At 34.2% G+C, this 12313-nt stretch overlaps 1 protein-coding gene across 1 annotated transcript in view; it reads left to right on the top strand.

Annotated features, from left to right (window-relative positions):
• USH2A (usherin) overlaps window positions 1–12313 on the top strand; it is a 369679-nt gene that overhangs the window by 124046 nt on the left and 233320 nt on the right. The window contains exons 21-23 of the mRNA XM_058835000.1: window positions 5874–6004; window positions 11587–11713; window positions 12095–12200. Of these exons, the coding sequence (XP_058690983.1) occupies window positions 5874–6004; window positions 11587–11713; window positions 12095–12200 (364 nt within the window). The remainder of the gene's footprint in view (window positions 1–5873; window positions 6005–11586; window positions 11714–12094; window positions 12201–12313) is intronic.

Here is a 12313-nt window from a genome sequence, read left to right as displayed (position 1 = left end):
GCCAAAAGTGGAGGGAAACTTTGTACAGACATCATTAGTTTTTCTCCATTTAAAGATTAATCATGAAGAGCTCTGGCTCTTTAATTCTGTAATTTGTATATTTAATGGGCTGCTGCAGAATCTATGACAGTAATTAGCATAGCCTGAAAACTCATTAATACGCAACAACATGATTAATGCAGCATTAATGCAAACATGACTGAAGTTATTTGGGTTATGTAGTAAGAAGATTAAAGCTAAAATGTCCTGTTTGTTTTACCAGTAGTGGGTATAATGGGGTAGCAAGCAAAATAAGAAAAAACAGGTAGCAAATTAGTCATTTTAGTGTAAAAGAAACACTCAGATCTCATCAAGAGGATTTAGGATTTTGTTTGACAGTTGGTTTCCACAAGAAGTGTTGCATGTTTTCGCCTTTCATTCACTCACCATACTCTGTTTATGCTTGCTCAACGTTTTAGTTTGATTTACCTTTTTGGCAGTTTGATGTATTAAGAATACCTAAAAAAAAATTCTTCATGATGAGTCATTCTGAATAAAGTTAGACTTTTTCAAAATACAGGGCTTTTGTACAGTTTAATTTAGAAACCATGTTTTCTTAGCTTCTCTTGATTTTACTGTGATCACAAAAGAAAGGGGGCTCCAGTTAGTTTGGGAAAAAGTTTGGGAACTTTTTGTATGTGGGTTTATACAAATATATGTGTGTGTTTACATATGATATGTACATATGTATATGACTTTTAAATATATCTTTTATATTTATAATTAAAAAAACTAAAGCAGATTAAAAATGAAGAGGATTTACTTCATCAGTGGAATTATTAACTTAGTGTAATGTTAGTAATGATGAGCTTTGAAAATGTTTCCAAAAATGTTAAGGTAACAGTAACAGATGGAGCCTGATACTGTATGAAAAGCAACAATGGGTCTTGGACAGCTTTGAGAAGAAGACTTTCTGTCTTCTTCTCTCAATAAAATCCAGGAAACTATAGGCCAACATGAAGTATGAAGAAGTCCTTGTATTCAGTAGAGGATCTTCATAAGTATGTGCAGGGAAGTGTCCTCTGAGTTTTTTATTTTTTTTCCGATTTCACTATCCATTAAGTGAAGCTGCTTTGAAAACTGATGCATTTTTGTTAAGTTTTCATTTTAATTTTTTTTCCTACAAGTGCATTTTCTTATGTATAAAAAAAATTAATTAAATCTCTTTTAGCTATTGTGATGACATGACGTATCAGTCTCACAAAGAGAATAGCAACAAAATGCTATGGAGGTATATAGCAACTGAGATTTTACTCTCCATCTCTCCCCTCCCCCATTAAAAACAAATTTTGGTTTATAATTTCTGTGGGAAAATGTATTTTGATTAGGCAAGAGCATTTGTTCAGTCATAATGTTAAATAAACACTAAAGGTTTGTCATCCTGAAGGGACTGCTGAGAGCCTAATGCTGTAGTCAAAATTTTATATACAATTCCTATTCATTTTAGTTGGCATTATGCACAAATAAGGCTCTCAGTGAGCATAAAGTGATCACTTTCTTTGCCAACAATTTTCTGTTCATTGGAATGTGCAATTATATAATTATTGAAACCATTCCATATAACAATGTAAGTAGAATGGAAATGCAAATTGTGTTTCTACAACTGTGCAATTTTGGGAAAAATTCACTGGAAATGGATGTGCTTCACAGATTATGCAAAATTTGTTTCTGAAATTGCTTTGCGATTTTCAAGGTATTTGGCAGATTTCTTCTTTTTTATTTTTCCAGTTGTAATGTACACTCTTCTCCATTTATTTTCTTCCTAAGTCTACAAGGTAATTGTTCATAATATGCTAAGGTGTTATTCCTGTTATTATCAATGTTATGCATATGGGTTGGAATTTGATGCATTTATGAAAATTAAGCTAAAATTAGTCTTGCTGATCACTGACAAGGTTGAAAATAATTTTTTTTTGACTGTTCTTAGCACTTTTGGATAGAGTTGTTCATGTGATTATACGTAAGTTTTGGTGAAGGGTTTTGAGACTTTTGAGACTTGTAGATAATTTCTTTGTATTTAATGAATGAAATAACTTCTACTTTTTACTTACTTTCAACTCTGAAAATCTAGTTTTAGAGAAATGTGCTTTAGAAGTGTTTTTGCTGAAAGGCTGGGACAAAATTAATTTTTAAATAGATCACTCTGCTGAAATCCCTCAGCTGTGATTGCAAAAGATGATTTCAATTGTCTTGCCTCCCTGCCTACATTCTCCCCTCTACTTTTCCCCAAAAAGTCAAATGACAGTTTTTGAGACTTTAAAAATTTCTGTATTTTGAAATGCTTTTGACTTTTTTAAGACCCTTTTTTTTGTTTCTTTTTTTTTTAACTGAACTCAGTTTAGTTAATTTGGAAAGATTCGTTACAGCAAGTTGTTACCCTCTATATACTTAGTGAATGATTTCTTGGTCAGATAAAACCTGTTATAAACTTTTTTATTTTGCAAGAAAAAAAGGGCTTTTGCATTAGTCAGAAATTAATTTTATTGCTTTAATAATTATAAATTATTAGTATATGTTATGCTAATCTAGGAGCTGCTCTAATTGATTATTTTCCTGCTGACTGCCAACTGCTTCTTCTAAATTCAAAATAATCCCATGTTCTCTGTAAACTTGCCAGAAATGCAGTCAGCATCTCAAGAGCACATTCCTGCCTCTTAAATACTTTTGTTCTGGTCTTGTAAATCATATTGAAGTGTTCTAGAAGAATTTGAATCCAGGTAATCAGAATTTGAAATGCTACTGAAGTTCTGAGCCTTGCTAATCTTATGTAACAAAGAGGGGGTAGAAAAATCCCACCATATGCATTTTCTTTATTGGACAAAAAACTGTGTTCTGGCACATCAAAAATTAGAGTAGTATTATATATTTTACTTGTAATGTCAGCCTGTTCCTGAAAGGGCCTCTCAAAGCTGTGTCCCTTGCAGGGTAACGTGCTGATGTTGCATCTCATTTCAATGCCTTTGAAAATGCCTGCATTGGTCATGTTTCACAGCCTCATTCCCATTCTAACCTGGGTGTGCCATCTTTGAAACTAGGAAAAAATTAAATCCAGTCCCAATCCACTACTGCATAAATTGAAAGTATTTAGATCCTGACAGAAGGTTAGTCTGCCCTAATGCAATTTTGGATACTTGAAAACACTAATGCTAATAATGACTAATTTATTTTACTTGTCTTTCTTATTACTCTCTAGTCTTTTTATCTTTTATGTTCATTATATACAATGCTTGTATTATTTTTTGTACAATGTCATTATAATTAAAGAAATTCAATTACAGAAATTAAATAAATTTCTTTATTTATAATTAAAAGAATTCTGACAGCTTTTCCGATTGCAACTATAATTTGAAATGGAATGAAAGAATTTATTTGAATGACATACATTAATGTTTAATTTGTAGTAGAATTTCCTGTTGGTTTTTATCCCAGAAATGATAACGAATTCTTGTGGAACAATCTTTTCTGTCACATAAGCAGGCATGTTAGGTGAATTCTTCAGTTGCAATTCAAGATTCAGTTGATTAAAAGTACCTTCCTACTATGCCCCACAGATGGTCATGTTTTCCATCCAAGATTTAGTAGTGTGAGTAGTGTGGCTGAGATGTAGTTTCTGTATATGAAAAATCACAGAAGTAATTGTAATGTCACCACTTTATTTATGTTTCTATTTATATGTTATATTTAACACTGAAATTAAGATTTTAGTCATGCATACTGAAATAATAGACTTAAGTCTTTGAGAAATTTGAAAAATGTCTCACTCTCCCCCCTAGGTATGAAAAAAAAAAAGGAAAATGTTTTGGTAATACAATGTGGTTTTCAAGTTCTGTGAAACTTCTCAGATGTTGGGAGGAAAGATTTATCATTCCAAGTGAAGTAAATCCATTTCCAGCATTCAGTGCCAATAAGAGAGAAAAATGGCATGCATGTAGTTGCTAAAAGTCGCAATGGGCTTGTGTGTATGCTATGTGTTGATCATGAGGTCCAGCATTAATTACCGTGTTCTTGTGAAAAATATTAATTTCACAAGTTTTTTATCACACAGTGAAAATATTGTCTTCTTCTGGGGCAGAAGTTTTCTTAATATTTGGTTTATCTCTTGTAGTCACTTCTAGAAATGTGAGAAGTTATTAATATTGAACTTTCTTATCTCATGAGAAATTCAGAAGATCCTTGAACTTAAAGAGATGGAGTCCTTTTTTCAGTTCTTTAATAGGTGACAAATGAATTTGGAAGGAAGTAGCTGTTCCTGACTCACCGATAATTTCTATAAAGCTGTAGCTGCTCTACAAGCAGGACTCTTCAATACTCAAAGAAGAAGAAAGCTTCTGCATAACAGTTGAAAACTTCTGTAATTACTGCAATTTTACTGCTATGAACCATTTAATTTATATTTTCTAACACAATATTATACAAGAATGGTGTTTTTGCAGAAACTCAATTATTTTGTTTGTGTTTGTCCATCTGAATTAGGTGTGAGGAGGGATCCTCTGGTCTTCAGAAATGCCTTTTGGCAGCTTCATAAAAATACTGGCAGCTTGTTAAATTAACTGTGCTCCCCACTGCTGGAATTAGAGGCCATCAGTCTCAGCCTCTCCAGCAGATACTGCAGCTGGAAGTACCTGGAACCTCACAGTTATTGCACGTGTTCATTTCTGAGCCAGGCAAATCTATGCTTTTCCTTAACTAGGGACACTGTTGGTTGAGTTTTTTTACACACAGTTCTGTGCAATTGCTTTTTGCAGGTGTTTTAATAGCAGAACTGATTTTCATTGCCTTGCAAATGTTTTGTGTCTGTGACAGACTGCATCATGTGATTTACATGAAAACATTGTATGTGATTTACATGAAAACATTGTATGTGATTAGGTAGAGAGGCCAAGGGATATTTTTTCAGGTATAGGTAATTAACAAGCATAATCTAATATGGAAGTGTGTCAGAATAATGGGGTTTTTTTTGGTTTTTTTTTAATATAGGTGCTGTCTACAATAAAAACTTCAGTTGTTTATTGCTTTCTGCCTGATATAAAATAGGGAAAATACTGGATAATTTGAGAGAGTTGGGTAAAACCCAGTAACTTACCTTATTCTGTAAAAGCACCTTATACAGAAATGTCGTTGAAGTGTATAGAAGAGGTGTGTGTTGCTATTACTTCATTTTCATTTCCCTTTGCAAAAAACTTGATGCAGGAAAGGCATGGCTCTACCATACAAACAGGGATTTTATCAGAAACTAAATGGAAGACTATTGATAATGATCTGGAAAGTTCTTAATTAAGCTTAGTTCATACATTCATATTTCCAATTTTTATTGTAAAACTACTTCTTTTCCAGGTGTTCTTTGTGCTCTTAGATATGATGTTTATAAAAGAATATACATACAAATGAACACGTACATGTATCTTTTGAAACCAAACCCCTACTATTCTTCATATAAATCCTTGCATGCAGAAACCTCATTTCTGCTTTACCTATAGAAATGTTAAGGTACAAGTGAAAATCCACATGTTAAACGTCAACTATTAGAACAGTATGCTAATATCCCAATGATAATTTCTTAAGAAAGAAGTTACTAAACAACATTAGTCACAATTGCATGTCTTTTTTTACAGATGAATACGGGCTCACAGAAATTTCTTTCAAGGGCTGCCTCAGTGTGGATTAGTAAAATTTCTCCTCCAATGTCTAGCAAGGGTTTTAGGTGAACAGAACTTCCATGGTTTTGCATTGCAATGCTGCTGGGTTTTTTAAAATGACATTTTATTTGTAAATTTTGTTATAACCTACAAGAACCACTTTTGGCATTAACCATCTACTTACTTTTTTCTAACCAGGTATTAAAGTGAAATTTAGAACCCAGGAGCCTGATGGTTTGATGTTTTTCTCTGCATCACCTGGCAATCAGGAGGAGTACATTGCACTGCAGCTGAGGAGTGGGCGTCCTTACTTTCTTTTTGATCCACAGGTACAACAAAAGACAGGATCCTTTAAAAATAGCTTATATCATTTACCTTTGTACTTTTTACATGCTTATCCTTGGTTGATTTTGGGTTTGTTTTTGGGTTTTTGTTTGTTTGTTGTTTCTTTTTTTTAAATTTAATTGATACAAGCTAACTTCTCAGAACCCTTAGGTAACTAGAGATTTTGAGGAGAGGAAAACTGAAATAGTAAATCTTTGCTCTTTTTATTGTTATGTATGACACAATGTAAGACTTTTTGCTGCATTTTTATGGGTTGGATTTTTTGTCAGTGCCACTAAACAGCACTGCAGCTTAAGTTACCAAGATTTCAAAGTTGTGCAGAGCTAAGTTTTTAATTAGTTATTAAGTTTATATATTGTTAGTCAATTTTTTTTAAGCCTCCCATCTTGAGACTAAGTATTTTCCTACAGAGATCAGCATGTCACCATTATGCAAAAACATAAAAAATGAGGGAAGTATCAACAAAATAAAAATGAGGCCACATGTGTTGCATTTCTGTTTGGGTATTTTGTGTTTTCTGTGCACCCCAAAACTGGATCTCCTTATGGAACTAAAAAACATTATGGCCTCACTTATATTTCATAAATATGCAAGAAACTGTAAATAATTATCAGATTTTCTGTACCACTGTTAACCTTTGCCTCCTGAGCTCTGCCACAGTCACTCTGTGACCACGTGGAGGTGTGCAGAAGTGAAAATCCTCTTAAGCTTTGGAGCACCTATAGAAGAAGCAAGGCGCTGCACAGAGACTGGTTTGAATGTGATCCCCATGTTAGAAAATACTAAATCTGCTTCCAAGCCTAAGATATAAATTTATATTAATTCTGCATTTACACACTTAAGGTTTTATCTTATCTTATTGTGTACTTCAGTTTTTGGGACCAAGCTTAATGTTGTTAATGTTGTCCTCATCCGCATTTTAATAGGGACTAATTCTGTTTTCTCTCTTACATCTATACTTCCTTTTAACTGAAAAGAAAGTTTTATTTCCTTTGCAAGATCTTCCAAGGTACATTTAGATATTTTTGTTGTTGTTTGATGGTTAATTGAAGTGGATGTCTTTCAATTGACATTTTAATGCTTCAAATAGTATTCCTAGTCCTTCTTGCAGATTTGCTTCTTCTAAAGTAGAAGATATTTTATTTGTTTGGATCCACAATATCTGGGGAACAGGAAGGGGAAAAGATGGAAGAGTGGCTGCTTTGGGGCTTTAATTCCCCCCCCCCGCCCTTTTCCCCCTGTCTTTTAACTGTAAAAACCACCAGCAGGTCTCACATTCAGTCCTCAAAGCTTCTCAGTTCATGTAATATTTTCAACAGTTACTGTTTTGAGTTTTAACAGATTACTTGTTTATGAATGTATCTTTGTTTATATTTTTGTTTCATTTGAATCAGGCAACTCTGTTCCATGCTGATTTTTAGGATCATGACTTCAATAGTGTTTCCTCTTATAAAATAGCTGATGGTGCTGCTTCAGTGCTTCAGTTGCTGTTTAGAGAAAAAAAAAAGGCTGTCATTCAAGGCATCCAGGAACAGTGTAGGTCTTAGCAGTTGATTTACTGTCTTGAAATCTAATGCTTTCTAATTTTTCATTAATAATGTGGAAGAGATTCCTGTACGTTCTCAGATTCAGAAGTAAGGTACAGTGGCCTATATCCGAGTGTTTTGTGTAGAAACTTTTTCAAAATACTTTACCTCTGAAAATTCAGTTATCAAAAATTTTCAGTCTTCTGTGTCCCTAATATGCTGTGCTACCTTACTGTCATTCCTTTGTTTCTATGTTATTGTCATAGTTTGTTTCTTTTTTCCTTTTGTCATGATTTGCTATTCCTGTCCTAGTGTCAGATATCTTGTACTGCAGCAGCAATTCTTGATCTTTCATTTGTGCATCACAGTCTGCATTAGTGTGCAAATGCTTTAATTACTTCTTGACATGATTTGGTGTCTTAGCCAGGTTATAGGCATTGTTGTCTCTAATTATAGTCATGGCATATAGAGTAAACATTTCTGGCCCTTGCTTTGTGCTCTTCTCTGAGAAATTGCAAACATTCTTTTTGATGACAATTGTGTCTCTGCAGCTTTTTATCTGTAGCAGTGTGGTGTAATATTCTGTATTCCCTTCCAGCTGTGACCTGTCGCAGGTTAATTATTTGCACCCTTAGTCCCTTTCAGGATTCTGGGCTGTATCTTTGCTCATGATCAGCAGTGTGTTTTCTCTTTGTTGTGTCTGCTCTGGGGATAGTCCTGCCAAGTCCTCCTAGTGGGGAGCCTTCAGCAGCCTCGCTTCTTCCTTCGCTAAGTGTTAATTTCAAATCCTTTTCTTCGTGTCCATTCATACTTGTCTGAGGTCCATGTACACCACCATTCATCTGTCTGTTGTCTGACCATCCCTTTTGTCTCCCTTTTGTGCTGTGCAACTGCTCTTTTTTCCTTCCTAATTGTTTCACTGCCATTCTTTGTGGGTTTCTACTCATGGTCCAGGAAGCATGAGCTTTTTTTTGCAAGCAGATGTCTTCGTCTTTTTGGAACAATCAAATTTTTCCATAGATCTTCCTCCAAACTCAGAGTGTCTGTAAACATTCAGCTGTCTGTGGATTTTTTCTTATCATGATGTCTTTACAACTACACCCAAATTACACAATCAACTCCAGCTAACCAGTGGCTACAGGTCATTTCTTTTTTTCCCAGGGAAGCACTGAATATTTTATACCAAATGAAATCAGTAATAGTGGAAATATAAGTCCAATGTGAAGCACCTTTTTTCCTAAGTGATTAGGACAGTCTGAGAAAATATTGAGATTCTTCTCACAGGATGGAAGGAATTGTATCCAGCTCTTCCATTTTTGAAGATGATCCATTTACTAAATTTCACAGCAGAAAGAAGGAATACCAGATACTTTCCTTGTGATTGTTGCCTTGTTGGTTCTTGTCATGATGAGGCCAAAGTATTAGGCACAGTCTGCAGGTGAGCTGTTATTACATAAAAAAAGACAGATGGATAATACCTGGCTCTGAGTCCCAACTAGGCCTTCCTCCTTGGCACTTGCAAAACTTCAGTACTTGTTCACTTTCTTAAGAGTAGGAGTTTGGACACTGAAAGAACTTGACTGGGAAAAGTGTTGTTGCACTCAAACTTTGGTACCTGAGACAGTATCTCTGAAGATTGATATTTGTGATGGTTCTCTGTATTTTCAATGTAAACATCAGCATGACAGAACCATATATATTTACTCAATTATTACTGAGAGCAACCAAATATTAAGATATATTGTATGACATAGCAAAATAATCCAGATTTTGAAATATGTGATTTCCAAAATCCATGACAAACCACCTCTCAGCAGGTGGTTTGAATGTGATCCCAGAGTGACTCTGGTAGTGTGGGAAAAGTGTAAAGGGGCCTCTCCAGTGCATCACATGCTGAACTCTTAACACTGTCTTTTTTTGTCTTCTTTCCATCCCCCAAGAATTAAGCACAGGTTAGCACATATGCTTGTGTGGTCCCAGATTGAATTGGTTACACGTAAATGTGGTTTCTGATGTATAAAACTGTTAATGCTCTAGAGTGTCACCAAACATAATATGAAGAACCACTTATTCAGGCACCTGATCTTTAGAATGCAGCATCGTTTGTAACAATTTTAACGCTAACTAAGTACACTTTGATGAGACAGCATTTAATAAAATGCTCATTAATTTCATCATTAGCAAGGGTATGCTAAGAAGTAAGCCAGTTTCTTATGTCACGCCCAATTAGCATCCCATGCTAGTAATCCCATTAGTATTGTTGAATTCACTAATGGAAAAACTAATGGGCATGCTACCAGGGCACATTAATTGGGCATGACACCAGTTCTGGTTTTAATTATTAAACTACGATAATGAAATGTGTGTGTTTGTAAAATATTAAAATGTTGAAATAGGAAAGAGGAAAATAAAAAATAGTATATGAAAAAGTGCCATTAGTATGTAAGGATATATAGCTTTCTATTCTTATTATGGGGCAAAGGGGTTTCTCTCAAAACCTCCTCAGTACCAGTATGTTGGCTGAATGGAGCTGGAAACATGCTGTAAATATTCACAGGAAATAATTTTGTCTTTATCTGTGTATATAGGTGCACATCACATATTTATTTTGGTACATAGGATACACAGTGACAGTCCTCAATACCAAATTTAAAATGTTTTCAGGGTTCATAAGTCTGTGTGCCAAAATGCAATTTCTAATGTATGAATATCACCAAAGGCAGAATACTAAATTTTAATAAGAGGGGTTTAGTATTAATCAAAATGGTTGGTTGTTTCTATCAACAGCTTTTCTCCATGTACATAATTCTGACATCCTTGGACCAAAAAGAATACTAGAAGATCTGAAAAAAAAATGTCGATCTGTCTGGCTTGCTGCTGCAAAGTTACCAGCTGGGCCCCTAAATTATAAGGAACCAAATTTTTCATTTATGTACTTCTTGGAAATTGGTTTCTGAAGCCATAAACTGCAGTGGTTGAGATTCTTTGATAATAGCACAGTACCTATATAAAAAAATATTTTCCGATCAGTAGTTGCCTGCTGTACAAAACAATTCTGTTTTGTGAATTCAACAGAATAATTTTGAGTTCCCAGATAGCTCAAGAATGATATAAAGTCCTGAGGCAATATTATGGGACATACTAGAAGTAAGATGATTGTTTGGATATTAATATCAAGAAAATTATTGAAATATATTTATTTTATTTTTATTACATCATTATATTAATTTATGTGATATTTTGTTTAGTTCTTTACATTCTTCAGATTTAGTTTGGTAATTTCATCTGTTACACTCCCCTTAGTAATTCAGAAAAGATTTATCTGTGTTTGTAATAGATGTCCTTAAATTCACCCTTCATGTAATTTTTTTTTGTTTTATTAAAACCAGGTAAAAATCCTCATTAAATTTAAATACATTTTTACAGGCATCCCTTGCACCATAAAAGCAACTTCAGTAACTGCCTTTTGGGGTTATTTTAGTCCTTTTGATACCAGGTAAACATGGAGAGAACATGCATCTACTGTGCTACACATGGACCCTTTTTTGGATCCCTTCTTGTGGACAGGTGCTGCAATTAACAATCCTGATATGCACCTGCTCTCCATGGACGGCACACTGAACCATGGCCATCAAACTTCACAGCCACAGCAATCCTTGGAGTAGTTAGAGACATAATAAAAAAAAAAGGAATAAAATATCAAAAATCTGAGTGACATGACCCTCAATAGTTTGTGCCTCATCTTTGTCTTTATCAGGGGAACTACACAGGATTTTCTGTTTTTAATAGGCACAGAACTGGATCCTTGATCCTTTATTTATTATTTGAGAAGGTCAAATTTAGTGGTTAAATTTAGAAGGTTAAATAAACATCATTCTAAACATTCTAAGCATCATTCAGCAGTCCAAAGGGAGTTAAACATAGGACTGCTGTCTTTATTTTTAGATGTTGTATGCTATAATTTGTCATAAAAGAGTAAGATATTATTCTAAATGTTACCTTGAAAATATTCTAAATCATATTCTTCTGTTAATAAAAAGGGATCTGCAGTAGCAGTCACTCCAACTAATGATGGTGGAAAAGTGTATAATGATAACAGTTGGCACGAAATAATTGCTACAAGAATTCAAGCTCTGGGAAACATCACAGTGGATGGGCAGTACACAGGTAATCAATTCATTTAAATAACTTTGGTATTAAAAAGGGTATTGCTTACTTACTTTTTAACTACCTGTGTTCACCCATACAGAAAAAAATTCACTCAATTTTCTGACTGTTTTGTCATTACTGGTTTGTCTGTTCATCTGAGGGATCTCTCCACTGTGAATCTTTGATAACTGAATACTAAGTCTCTTTTTGTGCTTGTGAATCTCCTTTTCATTAATCTCCTGTTGTAAAATAGAGCTGTAAATATTTCCTGGATATATATTAGGAAAGTCTTAGGCTATTGTGTCATATTAGCCTCTTTATAAAATACCAGTGTTTTGTTATTGATTTGAAAATCTGTTGAAAGCATTGAATATGTGAATAACGAACGATTTTGTTCAGGCTCTTCCTTAGCAACTAGTGGCAGTACCATTATTGGAGAGAACACAGGAGTTTTTGTTGGAGGACTTCCACAGGGTTATACTATTGTAAGAAAAGATGGAGGTAAGTATGATAAATGAGCCTGTACAGTTTCTCAAATTTTATCTTTCAGGATAGACTGAAATTTCTGTATAGCTGATTTTATCAGTGTTAAAGCATCTTATGTGGTCTGTGTACATT

The sequence above is a fragment of the Poecile atricapillus genome, chromosome 3 (genome assembly GCF_030490865.1).
Source record: "Poecile atricapillus isolate bPoeAtr1 chromosome 3, bPoeAtr1.hap1, whole genome shotgun sequence".
NCBI lineage: Eukaryota > Metazoa > Chordata > Aves > Passeriformes > Paridae > Poecile > Poecile atricapillus.
This window is presented reverse-complemented; position numbering and strand designations above follow the sequence as displayed.